This window comes from Chaetodon auriga, chromosome 15 (genome assembly GCF_051107435.1).
Source record: "Chaetodon auriga isolate fChaAug3 chromosome 15, fChaAug3.hap1, whole genome shotgun sequence".
Lineage (NCBI taxonomy): Eukaryota > Metazoa > Chordata > Actinopteri > Chaetodontiformes > Chaetodontidae > Chaetodon > Chaetodon auriga.
Window position 1 is genome coordinate 7,964,131 of NC_135088.1, and position 23,139 is coordinate 7,987,269.

Genomic DNA, 23,139 nt, shown 5'->3' on the forward strand with positions numbered 1-23,139 from the left:
GTCTGACCTTTTGTATGTAAAATCCTAATCATAAATATAATTTTCACATAAATGTAGTGGACTACAAAGCAATATAGAAAGAGAAGTATAAAGTAAGTGCAGTACTCGGCTAGAGTACAAGTACCGCACAGCTGAACTTAAAGAACAACTGCAGTTTAATACAACTTGGTAATTCTGATGACTTCAAATGTTCATGCTCGAATGTCTCAGGCTGCAGTGACGTTGCTAAAAATGGGTTTAATGGGGCAACAAACTAGGGTGGTCCATCAGTCAGAAAGCTTGTAAACAGCTGACAGTTTAGCCAGATTATCTAAACCACTTTATTGGAACTAAGACAAAAAGTGATGTCCCTAATAATCCCCCTCTGCACAGGAAAACAGTGAGTGTGCACAAGTACAGCTGGCACGGAAGTCAGTCTGTAAACTGTGCTGAGTGTTTATAACAGTTTGGGTTTGTAATCTTACTGTTTGCCTTAAACTGTCCTGTCAGCTTGTTTACAACCTGTGTGAGCTTGTCAGTGTCATTCCCACTTTTTGACATCTGTGCAGTTACATTGTTGAGTTGTTCTAAGCCTCTGAAAGCTTCATATCTGAAGTATTTCTAGGATTTTCAGCATTTTAAGACTCCAATAAGTCAAACAAAATTAGACAACTAAAATAATACAGAAATGGAATACCCAAAAATAACATAACGACAAAATAAGTTTTTTTTTGTTTGTTTTTTCCGTCATCAAGGCTGTGATCTGACACTGTGACCCGTAATTATGTTCAGGAATTTGTCGCCATACCTCACAGGTCCATAGTCCACTGTGTGGCATAGGCACGGTGGCTGCACTCCATCTATCGCAGTTTACTTTTAATGGATGCAAACCGGCCCATCACCATAACCTGAAAATGCCCCTGGATATGTCCTGGACTGCAAACTTTTCATGCAATCCCTGGCACCACCAGAGGCCCGCTGTTGGCCAGGATCTCCACCTGTCCCAGGCAAAATGTCATGGTGGTGGTTTCGACCTCTGAAGAGTAGATAAGCAGGACAAACGAAGTCCATCAGCCAACCTTTATGCCTCATTACCCTCCCTCTACCAGAGGAGGCGCCACCTGCTACCTCATCAAGGTTGCGCCGTCCTTCCCTGCCTCACCACCACCAAAACAGCAGATAGTTGGCCGATTCCTTGCCTACCTTCACACACGCTCCCTCTTTTCATCGCTCTCTCTCAGTCTTTCACTATGCCCCTGACAGACGTTGGTCATCACTGCCAGAACTGCTGACAGGAGTCCAGGCTGAATGTCAGCTTTAGCCACAGTTGGAACCGGTGGAAAAATGGAGGGAGTGATGGAAGGAGGGAAGGAGGGGAGGATTATTTGAGGGCCTCTGCCAGAAGCCCCTCTTTTGGCATCTTGGCATCAGAAGCGATGATTTAGATGGTGACACAGGATGATAACGCAGCAGTTGGCCTCTTGTGTCACTGTTTCGCCGTGCCACCTGCAGATTACGAACATCAAGAGCTACTGTAACGAGGCGAGGCCTACACTTGATGCCCTTCAAAGTGGCACTTTAGTGTCAACATGGGATATCAGCGATTTAAATAAGAACCTTCTGTTAGAGAATAGACACGATGCAGAAAGAACAAAACTCAGACCTCTTCTCTAACATTTTACTGGACACTTAATTAGAAAATGCCTTTTTAAAAAAATCATTTTTGCAAGTATAAACCATCAAACAATCCACTGGTGCATCATCAAGTGATTATAAGAACTTAAAGTTAACCCATCCCTGTTTATATTCAGGTAAATAAATTGCAACCTTGACAGACGTCCAGCTGCTCTGACCAGGTCAAGCTTAAAGCGGATCATCGCAGTTTGAAGACAGTTCCGCAGAGTTGGCAAAGTACCACCTCTGCAGGCTCGCTGACTTTAACCTGACATTGATTCCATAACTACAAGTGGTAACCATAGAGACTGAATACTAACTCTATTCTTACATCTGCTGAGGGAGGAAAATCATATGCATGGTTACAGAATGTGAGAACAGATTTAGCATCAGCTAAATGATCATAATGAAACAAGGAGGCAAGGACGAAACATTTGTGTGTGTCAATAATAATGATAATCATAGCACTTTTCATACAAGAAACGTACGACAAAAAATATGAAAAACAGAATAAAACATGAAGGCAGGATCAAGAATAAAAACAGGAATAGAACAATAATAATAATGATGATAATGATTGTAAAAATAAGGATGAAAATAGGATAAAGCATGTGCATAATGTAAGATGGAAAATTAAAGTTACTGAATAGCAGCAGCAGTAAAATAAAGTTTGAAATAGAGTATAAAGAATGCATAAAATCAAGTAAAATACATCATTTTAAAAGAAGTGCAGCAGTGCATAAGTACGAGGCAAAGCCCAGAAGTTTCAGGCCTCTATCAGGAAAATCATCGTTAGTCGAAAGCAAAAGTTTTCTTTTTAAAATATTCAACAAGCTGGCTTCCCTGATATCTACAGATAACTGACAAAGGCTGCATCCCCAGTTTTCTTTTGGCTGCTGCAGGAAACCTCCAACAGACCAGCAGCAGATGATCTCTGTGCTCTTGAAGGCAAGTAGTGAACGAGGCAGTTAGCAATGTAGCTTGACCCTAATCCATTAAGGGCTTTGTATACAAGGAAGACCTTAACATCAGTTCTAAATGTTAAAGGAAGCCAGTGCAGAGCCGCTGAAACTGGACGTGTATGTTCTGTCCTCTTGGTCCTGGTTAATAGCTGAGCTGCAGAGTTTTGAACGAGCTGAAATTTCTCTGTGTTTTTATGTTTATTTTTTTAGGAAAACTGAAAAGTCTCTGACAGTAATCGAGTCGGCTCAAAAGAAAGACATGAATTAGTTTTTCAGCATCTTTTTGATTCATCAGAGGTCGTCATTTGGGCGGCAGTAACGTTTTTTGAGCGATGGCCTTTCTCAGGGCAGGTTTTGTGCTTGGCAGTTTGAACTGATGTGCTGATTGCACTCGACGTCTGGAGAACTGCAACAGCATTTCAGAAAAAGTGCAAATAAGCTTTTCATCTCCAGCAGAAATAAAAATGTAATGGTTATACAAAAAAAAAACATGTTTGTAAAGCGAAGCATTCATACACACGTTTGCACAGACACACCAATGCTTTCACAACCAGCTCAAATACGTATTTATAGTTTGCACATTCACAGTAATTAAGCACATACAGGAGTGCATATGCGTCAACGTAACACATCCACATATCTTAGTCTAAACCAGATTATATTAAAAATCCGAGTTGTTTAAAGGAAGTTGTAATCCTAAAGTTCTTGCTCTTTTCAACTTTTCCTTGTCGTATTCTTTGCGTTTCACTCGGGGCTGCTGGCAGAGTTTTCTGCTGCACAACTTTTCATGCCTTTTTTTTTTGTTTGTTTTCTGTCTGTAGCTCACAGGTCAGCTGAGGCAGTTAAAGTTTTCTTAACAAATTGTCTTGCAGAGAAAATGGATCGGTTACCATAGAAATGGTGACATGTTTGTTTTTCATCTTTATGCGTGTAATGTGTGTGCGTTGGTGTTTACTGTATGTGCAAATCTGCGTATTTACAGAAAGATCTGCCCCAAGTGTCTGACAGGTCTGTGTCATTTGGAGAAAAGATCAATTATTATATGCATAACATTTGCAATTCAATAACAATACAAACCTCGAGGCAATAAAGTTTATTGAATTGACTTTCTGTGTTTTTTTTTGTTTTTTTTTACTGCCTTTATTCCCTCTCTGTGCTGCAGGCTGCTGGCAGCTGTCCAGCACAGTTCATTGTGAAGCTTGTGGCTGTAGTCGGGCGAAAGGTCAACCGTGGCAGTGAGGACGACTGTTTTCTCAAAATCAACACTTATTTTATCTTACTATGATATGGTTTGGTCTCCATGGAAACTGCAGTGAAATTTTTATTTATTTATTTATTTTTTTCCCGACGTCGAATCCACTGGAGGTGGTGCAGCACATCATGTCTAAGGAGTAGAGATTTATAGAACCACTGTTTGTGTACGCACTTGAGTGGATGCGTGGCTACGGGGGCTGTGAGAGAGCGAATGTCGAAGCTGAATCCCGAAGTTTTCAAAGCACTGAGTTTAATGCGGGTCTGAAGCAGTGAGGTTACTGACGCAGAGGCACGTAAAAACACGCACTTCATCTTTATCCAACCGTTACACTGTGCACACAATACCGAGCAGAGTACACGGGAGCCAATGTTTGTTTCCTTACCGCTAAATCTGGACCTTCTAACACCACCTGACCCATCACAACATCCCTACAATCGCCTTTTTGAGACTCAAAAATTCAATTTGTACCAGTGATTTGTACCAGTGTACCAGTACTAGTGTGTGAGTCTTAACTGGTGCACTAGCATAAAGTCAATTCTCAACACCGTGACCTTATTCAAGTCATTTTCACGAGCAATGACCAGAAAATTCTCACCTTCATATTCTTGTGAACACATTTAGTTTTTAATAGTCCAGAAACACACGCACACACATTCCACCACACATGCTGAGTTTCTCCTACTGTAAGTGGTTACCATAGATACCACATGCTGAGGCTCATGAAGTACAGTGGGTCCATCTCACGTGGGAGATATCGAGTATTTATAGAAGCACTGTGGTGTGGCCAGAAATGAGTTTAGACAATGCACTTTTTTGGGTACTAACAAGCAATAGATGCTGTGGCGTGTGAGAGGCACTGCGAGCCACGGCGTGCCAGTGCGTTAGCGGTGACTTTGAATTGTCATTGTGTCGAGCACTTCAGCGTGATAAAAATACGTTGGATGTTGGAGCTGTCCGTGTCGCTGAACATAAGATGTGCTGTGAGGTATCAGAATATCCAGATCTGGAACAGGAGAGCTTTTTCTTTTCTTCTGCTCCTCATCTGTTTTTTTTTTCTCATCCTCACAGCATGCTTTTGCGTATGTCAGTGTCAGTCTGTTTTTCCCACAGAGGAAAAAAAAAAAAAAATTGAATGACTTGCACTGAGAAAACAGCTTAAAAAAAAAAAAATCTTTCTGGTTCTGCAATCTGAGAGCTCCTCTTCCTTCGAAAGGTCAGCGAGTTTTGGAAAGTTTCTTGCGGTAATCTGCAAGCTCGGCACCCAGCTGCATGTTATGGGGAATCAAATGCAGAGTACATATCATGACATGTTTAATTAAATCCTATTTTGTGGAATAATGAACTAATTAACAAACTCCAACTGAAGGCTTTTTTTTTTTCTTCATCAAAACACGCTGGATTTTGAAGTATGTCCCCTTATCTTCCCAAAGTAATTGTACTTCCAAAATTGACATAATTGAATTGCTACCCACCCTGGCATAGGAGGTGTATTGTTCTCATGGAATGAAGCATACCTAATTGCAATCCATCATAATCACTGCGCCTTTTTTCATCTCAATTCAGACCTTAAGTCTAATGAATGGTTCTGTGATTGTGTTTTGTGGAAATATTGTCTGTTGGATATAATGGCCTCCCATTATTTAACATTGTACACTTGACATGGGCTTTAAAAACTAATGACCAGTTACAGAGAAGGGATGAATCGGGTCAGATGGAGATGTTGGTTATGGCAGGATAATCAATAAGACCGGTAAAAGGATTCACCCAGGCTGACTATTATCACTTTTGACTTCCAGACTGTGGGATTAATGTCTGTTTTATATAATGATCTGCATTTGCATAGCTCCCACTTTAACCAGTCTGAACCATCTGCTTCTCTTCTCTATGTAGCACTTCTGGTGGATGTTTGGCAGGTTGACTGATAGGCGTAACATTTCGATAGCTGCCTATCAGCCCGTGGGTCAGCCAGTCATCCAGCCACTTAGGAAATGCATCGAGCTACTCAGTACGCCATTCTATCAGTCGGCCATTTAGGTAATCAGTCAAACACTTAACCAGCCAGCAATCTATATCAAGGAAAATAATCACTATAATCAGTGACAGGAAATAAGGTGGGCAAGTGGGCAGACAAAACACAGGTGCAGGCAAGAACACAAGAGTGAGTGCACATATAGAATCCATATTTAGGCCACAGCAATCATCTCTAATCTAAACATTATTGTGTGGCTGCAGACTCCTCAGCATCAAGTATGAATTCAGCATTGCTAATATTGTGTGAACACTGAATAGACTTGTAATAGGTGACAATGCTTAAAAAGCAGAGATTAATGACGACTGCGTGGGTGTGTCCAACGCATGACGCTTAAAGCTGCCAGCTATAGAGGTGGATTAAAGAGTAATGGCCCTCGTCTATGTCATGTGAGCGCGTGAGTGCGTGTGTACACACGTGGGCCTCCGCTTGCTTCTTAGGGGCCATTGAATAGCATGCTAAGCGCATTCACACAACGAGGGACGGAATAAGTTCGCTCTTGTGCCGGCTCATCCGCAGCCTCATCTAGTGCCGGCAAAGTGAATCAGGTCAGGAGCCCGTCATTGTCACCGTGCTGTGGTTGGTCAAATGAGCATGATGAGTTGACCTCACGGCTGATGAGATCAAGTTGATCACAGCATTAGGGTCAGATTAGCTTGTCTACCAGCAAGTTGACAGAGAAACAGTGACTGCTTATAAACGATATAAGATTGCCACACAACTGCTACTATTCCAGTACTACTGGAATATACAGTATCACTACCGCTTCCTCTACTTCTTGCTTGCTACTATGTCTACCACATCCCTGCTGCTATCCCCCTTATACTGCTATTACATAAATTAATGTTACATCTGCCACTTCTACTCCTACTACTGCTACTACTCCTTTGCCTTCTATCGCTACAACTCTGTATGGTGGGTTATAGTGCAAAGATGTTTGCTCTGAGCCCCCAGTACATCCAGCGAGGTTAGATATATCCCTGAACAACACACCATACCAACCAGCTCCTCCATATCGTTGCTCCACTGTAGACTTCACTGGGACTGTTTGTGAAGAACGTGTGGAAACGCCAGTTCCAGTTGCTTGAAATCCTACTTGGTCTTTCTATTTTTACTGCGAGTATAGAGATAAATCTGTCAGTACTAACCAGAGGTTTTCAATGAAACCCAACATGAACCTTTTCATTCATCCAAAACATTCATGCCTGATCATCTTTGTAAGGGCTGACTCTGGGAGCACTCGGCCTGAAAGTGATCCCTTATTGTTTGCATATTGAGATCATATTTTTTGAGATCATTATATAACTTGTAGTACAAAGAGACCAGAGTTGGCAGGATTATGTTGCGTAATCAGACTCCACATTTTAATGCTGTCAGAAGAATATCCTATATTATTTCTCCCTCGAGTGAATTATTGATGGACATAACTATGATACCACTTATAATGAAAAAGTAATGGCGCGCTGAAATAACGTATTCTGGCTCGATGATCAATGGGGACATAATGTAGTGAAGACACTCGCCGAAGTTGGAACATCAGAAAATATTGGATCTTTGATTTTCTTTTCCCCCCTCTTGCAGGAACTGTTTTTTTTATTATTTTTTTCCAGTTTAAGGGTCAAGTTAGGTTAAAGTAAGTTATGTTCAGTGAAGGGTTATAATTAGCTTTTAAACCACAAATGGTAATGCAGCCAAAAGATCCCTCCCACACACACACACAAACACACACACACACACACTGTTTGCTTTGGTGAAAATGATGCAATTTCTTGAATTGTGTTTTTTTTTTTTTTTTTTTTTTGGCTACAGAAATAAACTCGATCTGCCAGGTAGGAATAGCTGACTTTGGCTGTGCGGTATTTTCCCCTTCCTCTTGGTCTATGGGTGCTGTGAGTTTGAAGTTACACTAAATGTATCTACCACCTACTCCACTCAACCACCCAACCACCATATGAATCACAGTTCATCATGCTTTCTCTCTAGTAGCAATTTTTTGTCTTTGTATGGCCAAACCCTGTGCTTTCACACACACACACACACACACACACGCACGCATGCACACGCACGCGCACACACACCTACACACACACACACACACACACACACAAAGCTAACAAAAGCTGAGAAGGCGGTAGCAAAATGATATTTAAAAATGATGCTGCATTCAAAAGGTCACAGGGTATACTGTCCATTGATATTATAGTGCTGTATGCGTGCAAGCTCTCTCCCTCTACTTCTCCCTTCTCTCTCTCTCTCTCTCTCTCTCTCTCTCTCTCTCTCTCTCTCTCTCTCTTTCCCTCTATTTCTGTTTCTCTCCATCGCTCTTTTCTTTTCAGCAGCCTTCATCAAAGCACAGTCGCCGTCATTATTTCCACAAAGCACAAACATTTTCCCCCCCAAAAAAAGAGGAAAAGAAATCCAAGTTGCATTTGCGAGCGGTGTATTTCTTGTAAAATGCCTCGTTCGATTACTGTTAATGCCCCCCTCGTCCCTCCTCTTCACTCTCTTAAAAACTCTTCAGGTTTTTCCAACTGAGCGATTCAGGCTGAGGCGGGCGCAACCGCACTAGAGGGGAAGTCAAGTCGTGCTGGACTGGCGCGATATCCTCGCACGGTTCACAACTAAAAGGAGACCTGACCCGCGTTTAATCATGCTTTTAAAGGATGGACTATGCTGATTTTAAAAGTTGACCAGGGATTTCTAGTTGTGGGGTGTTTGCGAGGCATGGCTTTCCTTTTAACTTGCTTATTTCTGTCTTGGTGAGTATGACAACTCTTTTCTCTGCATGTTCTCGGACTTTTACGCACGGCAACCAGAGACTGTGGATGGATGTGCGTGTGAGAAACTCTGCATTTTAAGCTGTTTTCTGTTCCGTTGAAATAAGCTTTCACTAGTGCATATGTACTTTAGTTACAGTGCGAGCAGTGTTTGGGGAAATCAGCACAGTGAGACCAGTATCTATTTGGATAACATCACGCGTATATTGGATAGATTACTGGATGGCTATGACAACAGGCTACGACCTGGATTTGGAGGTATGCTAATGCCCGTGTCATATTGTATTTCAAACGATATTGCCTCATAAATTCACGGATCCATGTTCTTTTTCTCAGAAGATAAAGTTTTACTCCAGTAGTTGTGTGTGTGCCACATTTTCATTTAGTTTTATGCTGTAATGGTTACATATCACAGTTTCCTTTATCTTATACAATTATAACGAATTACCAGCTAAGAACTGGAGACTGAGTGTGAGAACCAACTTAGAATCAATTTCATGTTAATTTATGTTAAATGGATTAGATTATCAGTGGCTATTTAGCTGTGTGTATAGGCTATACATTAAATATACCATATTGTTATTTTTAACTGCTGTATATTTTGAATAACATACAAATGTCTCATCCAAAGTTGTTGTTTTTGTGTGTATCAAAGCAACCACTTATCCTTCTGCTGTAGGTCCAGTTACAGAGGTCAAAACTGACATCTTTGTCACCAGCTTTGGACCTGTTTCAGATGTTGAGATGGTATGTAAACCATACTGACCACTGAAACACTCGCACAAGACAGGCACAGGCTAATTCACCGGCTGCACGCATGTGTTTCATCACTTGTTTGCAAATTTGGTGGCGACGTATGAGCACAACAGAGAATATGCACAGTTTTCCCGGGAACTACTGTGCATATAGCATCAAGTCATGCTTCTCCCAGCCTTCATTATTCCAGCATTTGGGCAGGATGTCATTAGTGCAGCTTAGGATTTTAATCTGGTTGACAATCCCCCCGCCAGAGTGGGAGAGAGAGAGATGTGGCTGATGTTGGGATGGGATAGGTTTGCCGCTCCTGACATGGGATAGGCTGAGCGCTGTATGTCTGTTGTACTCTACACTGTTTAGGCTTTAGGCTTTAGATACTGTCATGTGATATGTTCTGCAGAGACGAATGCAAAGGCTCTCCAAGGGAGCGAGGCCATCCATTTGATTGAAAGGCTTCCGGGACAGGCTCGTATTGTAGACTTGATGCTGACTTTAAAGAGTTCATCATCAATCAAAAAGATGTTTCACGTCTTGGCATCTGTTTGAGCTGCATTTTCTTTTGAAGGATTTTAATATACTTGATAAAGAAGCATCATCTTGGGGCTATTTTTAGGGAACCACAGTATGCTGAAAGCATCTAAAAATCCCATATTAACTCCCTTAAAACAAATATAGTTAAATTTCCTCATCAAAGAATTTATAAATAAGCACAAACTTAAGCTTTTAATTTCATTAGTGCTGGCAGCAATAGTCGAATAGTCCAGAAATGAAAAAAAAAAAAGAAAGTAGTCACATTGCCAGTACTCTATCCAGCAGGTCCAACGAAACCATGGCTCACAAACCCATCTGCCATTCTCTCCGGGGTAGTGAAGATAGTAGCAGCAGGAGCAGAAGCAGCACCAGCAGTAGATGTGGTTGTAGTAGTAGCTGTTGTAGTAAATAAATCCTTAAACCCACACTCTAACTCCCATCCAGGAATACACCATGGATGTGTTCTTCCGTCAGACATGGATTGACGAAAGGCTGAAATTCGAGGGCCCCATCGAGATCCTGCGGCTCAACAACCTGATGGTCAGCAAGATCTGGACGCCGGACACCTTTTTCCGGAATGGCAAGAGGTCGATCTCTCACAACATGACCACCCCCAACAAGCTGTTCCGCATCATGCAGAACGGAACTATCCTCTACACCATGAGGTAAACAGTGCTGGACAGTGAGCTCCAAACCCAGCCAAGACCGGAATAGAGCACAGACCTGGAAAGCAAATCAAACAAACAAGCATCCAAGAATATACACAGACATGAAAAGAAATGAGGAGTGCCATTCCAAAAACAAGATGTGTGCCATCTGATACTGAAAACAGGCCTGGAAAGCCATTCAAACAAACATGACTCCAGCCTCGTTCCAAAACCAGATATGTAGCATGAAAAGAAAAAAAAAAAAAACCCTCAAGTTACTGATGGCCCAAAAAATGATTTTTAAAATGATTGAGTGGATCAACTTTAAAACATTTAACGATTAAGTTCAAGAGCTTTATTCAATCCATATTTTTAAGAGAGGTACAGCTACATTTTTCTCTCAAACTGGATATGATGTATTGCTATAATATAATGTGAAATCAGTTCCTATTAATCTCAACATCCACCTTACATCAAATCTTTTGTTTTAGTGAGTGGAGGCCATTATCCAGCATGGCGCCACACTGACTGGATCCAGCTCAAAACAGCACTCATTACTTAGCCAGTAACAGCGTATCAAATATAAATCAAAGACTCCTTCCAACTCTTCTCTATTCTGACAGATTAACTATAAATGCGGAGTGCCCCATGCGTCTGATGAACTTCCCGATGGACGGCCATGCCTGCCCGCTCAAGTTTGGGAGTTGTGAGTTTGTTTTTTTGTTAAGCCTCGCTGCTCTGACAGATGGTGTCGCTCTCTAATGATCACTCTGTCACCGAGCAGCTGACTGATTGAGTAATCTGACAGCGTATATTCAAAGATTTCAATTTGAAATGTCACATACAGTACACTTTCGGACTTGCCAGGAGTTCCTCGTTCAGTGTGTGTCAAGTGTATAGAAGACCAGGCCTGCAAACACGTGTATGTAAATCAGTTTTAAAGGTAACTCTGTGACTCCCTTTATTTGTTATTAGTGAGAACACTCACAATCTGCTCCTAATCTCCCTGAAAGATGGTTGCATTCAGTCCATTTTTTTTTCCATAAAACATCCTGATTCAAGTATATTGTTTGTATTTCAGGGTTATTTGAAAAAAAGCACTGAAGTTTCTCTGCTCTTTGTTAGAATTAAATAACAAAAACAGAGCGCGTTCATGAAATGGTCGATGTCTAACAAAGCTCTCGTCCGTCCTGTGCAGATGCTTACCCCATCAGCGAGATCGTGTACACTTGGAAGAAAGGTCCTCTGTCGTCTGTCGAGGTGCCGCAGGAGTCATCCAGTCTGCTGCAGTACGACCTCATCGGTCAGACGGTGTCGAGCGAGAGGCTAAAGTCCAACACAGGTGAGCAGAGGCCGTGTTCAGAACTGCGCGGGTCCGGTCCGATGTGCAGTGCGTGCCGAGATTATGGCCCTGTCAGATCACGATTACACGGCTTTGACTTGCCTATTTGAGTGTGATCTGTGTTTCAGCTTGTGGTGCGATGTCTGAGAGTTTTAATTGTAAACCAAGATACCTTTAAAAAGATGCAATTATGTTTCAAAACGAATTGCTTGCAAGCAAAATGTTTAAATATGATTGCAGGTGTTAGCAATTTTAAACAGTAATTATTGTCATCTTCACCATCTTAGCACAGAACAGGTATTTTACTTTTTCGAATAGATGTTATTATGTTGTCAGTCTTAATTATGTGTCTTTGAATTGCTGATTTACCACCAATAGAAACGGAAATGTCTGGTGTTGGCAGGTGAATATGTCATCATGACCGTCCACTTCCACCTGCAAAGGAAAATGGGCTTCTTCCTGATTCAGACTTACATCCCCTGCATCATGACGGTCATCCTGGCCCAAGTCTCTTTCTGGATTAATAAGGAATCCGTTCCGGCTCGGACTGTGTTTGGTAAGCCTGCTTTGAATTCACTTTGCTCACACGCTGCCTAAATTGCAGTGCGAGTTTCGGGCTTCATTTTCAAAAATTTCATGTGAAAAAGGGACATTTATGCAAGCTGAAGCAAATGGGAGAGGAACACATGCGGCACATTACTTTCATGTTGGAATCAAATCATTTTGCAAAATTCAGGTCTGCTCTCATTTTAGCTGCCAAAAATTGCTACAAAATGGTCTCGCAGATAATGGAGGCTTTTTTTCTCTTAAAAAACGTTTTCTCTGTTGTCATTTTGCATGATTGCAATCACTTAAAGAGGGCTATAATGTGAGGGAAAATGTAAATCACATCAATTCACTGAGGAGAACAAGTCAGTGCAGGATTTCTAAAGCTCTGCCGCTGATGCGTTCTGTTATATTGTCTTTCAAGTTTCACTTTTACGTGTGTGTTGCTGAGGTTGCTCAAGTTTTTGTCACTAACTTTTCAGCCCTCAAAACTCAACTTTATTTTTTTCTCAAGTCTCCAAAACTCGAATGGAGATTCTCTGGATTTATCGACTCACCGCCCACTGCTTGACCCCAGTGAGAGTCTAGCTCTGCAAACTTTAAGCAAGCATATTTTTCTCTATTTACTGCACTCTGATTGGATTAAGCTACGCAGAGCGGTCCTTAAAATGCAACCTTCCGAGGGAACAAAGACAGACACTGTCGTCACAGCATGTTTTAACCTTTCTTCATTATCTCTATTCCTCCTCCACTGTGATGGAGCTGAATTTATTGGGAATAAATGTCCTTTTTGAAATTGGTCATGCAAGGGCCAAGAGAGGGAGGATGTTTACTTGGCCCTCTTCCGTGCACTCACAGGTTCCGCTTGCTCACATTACATTACGCTACAGTTGCCATCAAGCTCTAGCCTCAGGAGCAGAGAGGGTTAGAGACACCGAACAAAGACAGAGAGACTCTCAGAGAGAGACTGAAGGGAATGAGAGAGACAAAAGGACAGAGACAAAACAAAGAGGAAGAAAATGGGGAAAGTGTGCAGAAATCCAGACCCTTTTTCCTTTAATTTCCCCTTAAATTTTCAACGAGCTGCAGCTCAGCGGAGTAGCACTGCTGGCCCACGTAGGTTATGGTTCTGTAGTCTTGTCTTTGGATGCGAGCCAATGCAACGACGAGCCCGTGCACTCCTTCAGAGAGTAGATCCCAATCATTAGCGCTTGTGTGGAAGTTAAGGCCCCATGCGGAAAGCACATCTGCGGCAACTCATTAACCTCTCTCGTCCTGCTGCTTTCATTTCACTCAATATTGGGTAAAGGATAAAAAAAAAAACTGCTTGTTCTCTGGATTGGCTGTTGTTAAAAGGAGCTGTAGGTGAGCCCAGGGCACGCTGGGTATTCAAGAAGTTATTCAGTAAAAATCAAATACCACATATTGGATTTTCTATGACAAAAGGCCAAACTTTATCTTCAAACTGTGATGAAGTTTGTTTCTTAAATTAAAGTGACCTGCTTATGAGCTGTTAAAGCACTTGGAGCTACAGTATGTAGTTCCATATTTTTCTGTTATAAAGGGCAGCAAGCAATATGTCCAAAAAAAGCCATTATCGGAGTAAGTTTCATTAATGCCGTTGATGGTGCATGTGAGATAGAAGGAAGGAAAAGGGAAGACAAATTGCTGTCCGGATGTTCTCGGCTCTGATGATACATTAAGTCATAGTGTGTTGTGCGCTGGATTGCCAACAACCTCTCTAAGAGCTGAAAGTCCCTTGAGCACAAGTCTCACAGACTTAATTGAGTGTGGCCTAATTTGTACCTTGCTTTTTTCCGTATAAAAGCACATAAATGCCCCAAGCATTTCATTTCTATCCTGTCTTTGTACTTCATCCCCCTCCCTCCTACACTCTTTCTTTCGTTCTTTCTTTCTCTCTCTTTCTCTTGCCTCTCCCTCCTACCCTGACAGGCTTTCTTTCTTCCCATGTCCCTCCTCCCCTTTGCGATCATTTAACTTGTGCTTGAGACAGTCAGCGTTGGTTGGCTATCGGAGGAGGCTGTTGCTGAGAGTTGTTAGCTTTTGCTGCTGAAGTAGCGTGCAGAAAATGCTTTTAAGACATTATTAGGTGCATTAAATCCCCCATAAGTTCCTATGCTGCTAATGAAATGTGCACAACTACAGCGCACGCTTGGTAAAAGCATGGGCAGCAGTGTTCAATGGCCCTTTTTCCCTGCTTGCTTTAGCTTGATGAAAGTGAATTAGATATGTACTTTGTTAATGGGCCATTAAAAGAGATGTTCATTGTCAGCATCTTTCTCTGACTTAATAAGGATGGAATCTGGGTGAGACAGAGGAAAATCCTTTCCCAGAGAATAAGAAGGTGTTTTTTAGAGGTAAAATTGCACCTCACATCTGTTTTTTTTTTTTTTTGTTTTTTTTTTTGACATGTTTTGATAGTTTGGCACTTCAAAAGTGCCTGTAAAATGCACCTGCCATGGACTTTTTGTATGGTCCAAACTATTCTAAAACTATCATGTATCCAAGAGAATTTATGAATGCCCTCAGATCTATACAATGTTTTTCTCTTAGCTCTCTGTTCTTTGAGGATGTACTCAAAGGGATGTTTGTAGTCTATGCATCAATCTGGAGCCACGGCCACAAGTTAAGAGCAACTTTTGACGGGGTGCAGTCTTACTTCAGCTGAGAAAGATATCAAACAACATATCAACATCGCTGTCACTCTCCCACCTCTCCATTGACACATTTCTTCCCTTTATCTGTTATCTTTGTCTTTCCACACATCCCGTCTGTACATCTTTCCATCATCTCACCCTTAGCTTTTATTGTGAGATACTTAACAGTTAAGCAATCATTAGCAAATGCTTCGTGGCTGGTATCTGGTCATCTTACTAGACGGCTTTCTCGAGAATATTTACCGACATTTGGTCTCTTTTATCAGTGTGCCAGTGCAGGGCCATGGGTTAGTCTGCTTATGGACAGATTAGCACCCACTGAAGTGACTTTTTGGCAAACCTCACTGCGCTGAAACGCCACATGGCCTGACATTCCAGTTATACTGTATGCCGTAAAAGAGCACGGCCGTCGTGTGTCAAAGATATTCATTGAGATTTTTTTTTTCACGCCATGATTAATTGCCATCTTTCATTATTTTGTTAGATGAAATTATGTTAAATGCGTGCCATGTTATACGGTTTTCAACCTCAGTCAAATAAATTATATTTTTATGACCGAATCACAAATCACAGTTTGCCTGAAGGGGCTTTCCAATCTGACCAGCGTACAACACCTTCTGTCCTTAGACCCTCGATCCGGACAAAGATAAAAAAAAAAAGGGTAACATCGTGTATTATATTACACATATATTGTATTGCTTTATCTGTCATCATATAAATTCTTAGATGCAGAACTATTTCCATCCAAGTGATTAATCAGTGATGAACACAATGCTTTGAATTTAAAGTTCAAATCAACAGACATTATTCAATAATTAATGCAAGCCTTAGCGGGCATGTCTAAAATATGAATAAGAATCAATGCTTCACTTTCTCCATTACTAACATCATTTGAATACTTTTTTGCACACAGAACACCCCAAAGCTTCAGTTGTTTGTAATTAAGTTTTGCATGTACGCAGTGTTACACTGAAAGGGCAGAAATGAATGCTCCAATTTAGCCTCTTTAAGAAGAAAATATCAGTAGCGTCTACACGATGAGTAAGATCAATCATACTGCATGTTGTGCATTTTTATTAATAGATTGAGTCTTCAGGGAATCAGAATGCGTCTTTTTAGTAAACTGGCGATAGGAATAACCAATATTTTGGAAAATAAACATTCAGTTTAGTGTTGGCACCTGTCAGAGCTGCGTGTCAATGATCCTCTGCAGTACATGCTAAAATTTGCCAGGACCTAGCTTTGAATCATCTCTGCAGCATCGTGGTCTAATAAATGCTGAAGACATGAGTGCTTCAACTGCTATCATCTCTGCAATGCTGAAGTGATCACAGACGTTATTTGCCAGATGGTAGATTTTGCAAAGAGCCTTGAAATGGTAATTTCCAAAGAGATGCTGCAGTTTTGTTTGTGACTTAAATGATAAAATAGCTTTGGTGAGAAGATATGATAGATGTGATCTATTGATTTGGAGAAAAGACAGGCTGAATGGTAGCTATTTATCCTTAAGTTGTTTTCTAATGTATAGTAAGACATTACATTTCTATGTGTGTGCTTGGGTGTCCAATTCAAGCTGATTGCGACGGTCTCTCAAATCAAGCCTTTCCATTGTTACTCAATGACAAACATTTCCAGGAGTCATGTTCTCAGAAACAGACAGAAACACAGACATTCACACACTTCATACGTATCTGGAACAATCACAGCACTGAGGTAAATACCCTCTCTCCTTCCATGCATTATGCATACGTGCTTAATCTGTGCACGAGTATGTCATGTTTTGCTGAAATATGTATCTGGAAACATTATAGGACTTTGATATTTCCATTCCCATCAGAGAAGGGTCACTGCAGGAAAAAACTAAAATAAAGAGACTAGAAGACTAAAGACAAAAGAAACTAAACACCAACGTGCCACAAAGCTTCATTGGACTTCTCTGGGAACCTCAGAGAATTATGTTTTGTTTTTGGCTAACAGTGGAAAGTGACCTCTCGAAGTCTTCTCTTGTTGGTCTGATTAAAGACCAACAGGATATAAGGTGTTAGTTAGTCAGCTTTACAGATGTTGGTAGGGAAGGCATTTGTTTAAAATTTGGAGCTTTTCCCTGTGCTTGTATTTTTTTTATCCAAAGCTAAGCTAAGTGCCTCCTGGCTCTTGGTCTATATTTGATGCACAGACATGACAGCAGTAGGCTATCGATCTCATCATCTGACTCAGCATATTTCACAAAATGTCTGACTCCCTATACAGGACAAAAAAGTTTCAGGTGACATACTGCCAGAGTTTACTGAAAGTGGAAGTACAAGAATAAAGCCCTTGAATCCAGCACCATGTTAAGATTCGATGTGAGATGAAGAGCAGCACATTCCTGACATCTCTCTCCTCCCTGCATGCAGGTATCACCACTGTCTTGACCATGACAACGCTCAGTATCAGCGCCCGCCACTCCCTCCCCAAAGTTTCCTACGCCACAGCCATGGATTGGTTCATCGCCGTTTGCTTCGCCTTCGTCTTCTCCGCCCTGATTGAGTTTGCGGCCGTCAACTACTTCTCCACCCTGCAAGCCAACCGGGAGCTGCGGAAGGCGGCGGCCATGAAGGCGGCCGCTCAGGAGGCAGCGGCTACAGCTGCAGCTCCGGCTGCGGCCGCGGGGACGGATGGAGACGTTTCCTCAGTAAGTCTGCCCCCACTGCTTCACACGTGTTGGGTTTACATATGTCGACAGATCTGTTCTGGCTCAGGTTTTGACCTCAGCAGACAAACAGTTGCTTTCCACTTGTCCTGTCCGTGCAGGTTGCATGCAGCAGGAGGCTGTGCACAGATACAGACCCTACAGAACGCACCGGGTTGCTGTGATAAATGGTGATCAGAGCCGGTGCTGCACTCACAGTAAAAGATAAAGGCTTCACTTGGCCTCATTACATGCCTCTACATCTCTTCATCAAACCGCTCCACCAGCGTGTGCTCCTGCCTTTTTTCCTCCTAAATATAAACTTAGCTGCTAAATAACGTAACTCTTCAGAGGGCTTTTAATTCCGCTCGCTGAATGTTTGTCATTGTAACGTCAATGCTCATTTCCGGAGCCATTCTCCGTTATTGAACTTTGCACGTATAAGGAATAGAATGTGTTTTGTCTGTTTAATGTTTCCAAACAGCCTGCTAACATGATGTGTCTAAAATAGAAAAAGGCACATCGAGTTCAATTCTGGTAATGTTAGTTAGCTTTCACAGCTGTGACGTACTGCTGCCTTTACATTAAAATTCAGAGAAGCACAAACAGAAAGTGGTGATTTAGTATCAGCAGCAGCTTTACACCTGAAGAGGAGTCACTCCATGCAAACGAACGGAGCACTTCATGTGGCTCGGTCACATCTGGCTGAAGCTAAACTACATTTATTGACAATTTTGTGAAACTGCGGCGTGATAGATCATGTTGCATCCTCTCTCTAACCATGGTTACACAGATTCCAGCAGAATGCGTGTGACTTATTATTCACTCTGTTTGACTAAGTTATGTATCCGAGAAGACGGGGTGCGTTTTTTTTGACCCAAATAAGAGAAAATATTGTCAGAATAGCCTGCAGTGTTCTGGACGCATACATGCAATGTCTCCGTCACTATCCTCCCTCTTTATATCTGGTCATACTCCACACTCTTCCTCCTGCTTTGACTTGATCGGTTCTAGTTTCTCTCTAAGCTCGTCTCTATTTCCCCCTCCTGTCTGTTCTGTTTGTCTCCCTTTCTGTCTAAATCCACTCTCATTTCTTTGCCTGTATATGACTGTTTAAATGTCAACGTTCTGCTCTTTTTCAATTTCAGTTGGCTTTATTGGCTCAACAAGTAAACACATCTGTTTGGCAAAAGCATACGAAGTAAATAGTGGATATAGAAAGATAAAACAATGGGGATTTTATTGACGAAAGAGCAAATAGGACCCGTGAACTTTAAAGTAAATCATCGCATGTCTTGTGCAGAGGTGTACATCCAGTTTGACTGTACAAATATATTCATGTCACAAGCTCCATAAGTGTTAATTTCATAGATTATAATTACGTACACTGCTCATGCTGTTAAAGACGGGCGTGTGTTGACAGGTTGTTTGTTATTTGTCTGCCTTGCCTTGTGGCAGCAGGTAATAAACAGAGCTGGTTTTTCATCATCAAGCAGAGTCACAAAGCCTGGAGTAGCTTTTACAAGGCTTTTACAATGTTTATCTCTGGTGGTTTTATATTTTGGACACCCACAATAGAAACCTGTTTCAGTGTTTAAGGCTCTGATGGCTTTCAGCATTTCATATAGCGACCTTTCAATCCCCCAGTTCACTGTTGTTTTGTTAAGATTTAGCTTCCATTCAGTTCTTTTTTCGACATTCAGCCAGTTGAATACTTCTGTTGATGGATTGATAATAGGTCAATTTGCTGTGTGATTTGTTTTCTTCTCTCCTTTCTGTACTGGACTCTTCTTTTAAAGTGTTTTTCAAATGTAATGATGGATGATACTGGTGTGTGGCTTCAAGGCCGACTGGTTCTACTGGTTAGTTGTCACAGCCAGCTGTGTCAGTGGTTTTACATCCACATACGTAGCACTGACTTCTCAGGAGAGTGTGGTATGAAATTGGGTTTGGTTCTGCTTGGTTTACATTCTTTTTATGTCACTCATGTATCATTTTTCCTACTTTCTGACTTGCTCTCTTCTTTCTACGCAATTTCCTTTACTTTCTGTTCACCCGTCTCCTTCCTTTCTTCCCCCTCCAACACACACACACACAACACATAGCATTATCCCTCTTTTTCGGCTTCTTCTCTAGCCCCCTGCTGCGCTCTTCATGTGAGCCCTCTATTCTCTCTTGCCACACACTCTGTCCCTCTCTCTCTCTCTCTCATGCACAAACACACCTCTCTTGACCGTCCCTCTTTTGCCTCTCTCGCTCTCATTTTGCTCGAATGTGCTGTCCACATATACACACCGAAACACCACAATCTCCACTTTATCCACGCTTGTCCTCACAGTCCCACACACGTCCACACATAATCTGCAGCACAAACGCATACACAGGCGCATATAGATGTATACACGTAATCTGCAGCGAATCATGTCCCCCACATCAATACAGTTCACTCTACACTATACGATGTCTTATCCATATATCCATCTACGCTATATCTATCATCCATCCATCCCTCTCGCCCAGTCCTATTCTGGCCTGTAACTATGTGATAACCACAGAGAGTGACACGAGGAGACAGGCGGTGGCTCTGTGAACGATGTTGCTGCAGATTATGTAAGAGCCATAGATTAAGGGAATATCCAGCAGATCACTGCAGGCTCACAAGAAGGAGGGCAGCCACCACAATGAAGCACAGTGGGGGCCGAGAAAGCCGGCCCGGTCCATTTCTGTGGAGCAAGATGGAGAGATGGATGTGAGGGGCCAGTGTGGTTTGTTTTTGTGTTGTGTGTGTGTGTGTGTGCGCATGGGAGAGAGTTACACTGAGAGAAAGAGAGAGTGGGAGGGATGCATCATGGAAAATGACTGCTTTCAACAAATATGTAGGAGGGAAGACTCTTCATTACACAGAGGAAAGGAACAAAAACAATGGTGTATCATTGGGAATAGAAATAGCCATCCACCAGTCACGATCTAAAACACTATGACCTGTTATGACTGTCAGGTAGAGCCATAACAGGAATGGAAACCTCACAGCAACATAAGATAAATGGCCCATTTAATGAATCAAGTATACAACTGTAAACACAAAGGGGAAGGGGGTGTTTATCAGTGTGTGTAAAGAGTGCTGCATGCATTGTCAGTGGCGTGTGTGAGTAGGTGGTGCAGTATGTGGTGCAGGAAATTAACAGAAAATAAAATAGTCGTGGGAGGGAATAAAAAGGAGCAGAGGGAGAGAGAGAGAGACAAAGAAGGGACCTTTATTTATAGGTCTGGCCACAGGTGCCTGTGATCACTGTTTGGGTGAAAAGACACCCTGATTAAGACAGTTTTGGGTTTGAAGCATTTATCCTGGGGTCCCAGTGCAAGCTCAGGAAAGAGCGCTGACCACAAAAGATGCCGTGTGCGCCTCACCCTGTTGTGTTTTCTTATTCACATCCATCCATCCATCCATCCATGAGGCCTACCACTACCGGCTGTACAACAGACCGGCGGAATAGTGTGGAACCAAGAGGCATCATTTAGAGCCCCGCTATGCTATGATAGACACCGGCAATCATTGAGATAACTGCCAGTTTGGCATTTGGCGTCTTTGGCGTGTTCTTCTTCGTGTTTAATGGCTTGCATGCGCTGCACTGCATTACTGACCTCTGCAGTTAGCAGGGAAGTGCCGACCTCTTGCTGATGCACTTATACATGTGTCCTCAATTGCGTGCAAGCAGACAACTTGCTTATCAAAAAAGGGAATCTTTCATTTTCAGACACGTCTCAGAGATTTTTTAACCCATGTGCATGCCTGGATTATTAGTAATACACTGTTGATATACTGCGTTCGTGCAGTAGCCTCATTCATGACTTCAATACTCATACATTATTTTGTCTCACAATATGTCTTCCCTGTAAAAACCTTTGGGGTATAATCATAATTCATAATATAACCAGCAGTGGGTTGTACCTGCAAATGGGACACTGCATGTGACTGTCCAGCAAAGAAAAGAGTAGTTTAGTCTCTAAAATGTTGGACTTAAATGTTAGTTTTGCCCAGAGCAACTATATTATCACTTGTTGAGGTTGCAAATGTGGCTGTGTTGTTGCTATTGTTTTTTTTTTGTTTTTTTTTAAAGCCTTATTACTTTTCCTTATTGTTCCGTCACAGTCACACAGGAAGCTAGAGTCTCATATTACACCAAGTTTGAGTGTGAACTTGTATAAATCAGCGGTGGAAGAGCACGATCTTTTAGATTCAGAAGTCGGAAAAAATGTTGTTTTCTTGCACAGTCCACAATCCTGTAGTAGCAGTACACAGTAGATGTTAAGAATACAGAGTAATAAAAAGAGAGGGTGCTGTAAAGGCGTAAAATTACTTTTTATTTGCAGCTGATGATCAGGTAGTCGTGTCTTGTCACTTGTCAGCTTTATTCCAGCTCTCACTGCTTCAACTTGTCTTCTTGCAGCACTTAGACCATGACACAGAAACAGAAGCTCATAATATAATTTAAGTATTTTGCATTTTCACTCCAACAATTCCATGTTTATTCTCATAGTTCATAAACCTAAACAATGAAAAATGAGTGTCAGTTTAAAGTTAATATATATAATAGTTTATATATCCAGGGTGCTTACTGCCTTGCTTCACATGCATCAATATGAAAAGGTCATTTGCAATCCATCTCCACTACCTCCTAATAATCATCCACAAGCATATGCACACCCACTCAACACCCACATGTATGAACCACGATGCACTTAATGCCATATAGCGCACACTAAGAGTAACCTTATTTCACACACACATACACAATGAACCACACCCACCCCCACACATGAATACCCACACCCAAACAACATCCGCACATCCATCAGTCAGGGCCCATCCTCCCCGTGTCAAAGTGGGTCTGTGGAAATCTAGAGCAGTGGATAAAGAGAAGAGGCGCTGATCCCTCTGGGATTTGACCAGGAAGAAGCCAAGCAAGCCTGTTGTCATTATCAAAAATAGCTTGTGCGTCGGATCAGCTGCGCAAATGTACAGTACACTGCACAAACACACAAACACACACACACACACACACACACACACACACACGCCACACCGGCCATGCGGGCAACGTGTACACACTGCATGATGTGTTACCTCCAAAGGAAGCATTAAGCTGACATTTGAAGGGAAGCCTGGCTGCTGTTGGGGTTTTGGACCCCAGTCAGCTCTAACAAGTAGACTTTCAAGACCAATTTCCTGTTTGAGCATCAATCCTCAATCTCAAATTAACCCTGACCTCTCAAATGAGCAGCGATACAACA

The 23,139-nt window shown here is 41.9% G+C and overlaps 1 protein-coding gene across 2 annotated transcripts in view; it reads left to right on the forward strand.

Moving 5' to 3' along the window:
- Positions 1–8,227: 8,227 nt before the first annotated feature.
- Positions 8,228–23,139, forward strand: part of gabra6b (gamma-aminobutyric acid type A receptor subunit alpha6b) — a 30,585-nt gene continuing 15,673 nt past the window's right edge. Inside the window, exons 1-8 of one of the 2 annotated variants that reach the window (XM_076750463.1) lie at positions 8,228–8,658; positions 8,810–8,934; positions 9,356–9,423; positions 10,408–10,628; positions 11,234–11,316; positions 11,809–11,952; positions 12,356–12,508; positions 17,573–17,850. In XM_076750463.1, coding sequence (XP_076606578.1) covers positions 8,570–8,658; positions 8,810–8,934; positions 9,356–9,423; positions 10,408–10,628; positions 11,234–11,316; positions 11,809–11,952; positions 12,356–12,508; positions 17,573–17,850 — 1,161 coding nt within the window. In that variant the 5' untranslated portion in view covers positions 8,228–8,569. The other variant, XM_076750464.1, reaches the window with a different exon arrangement.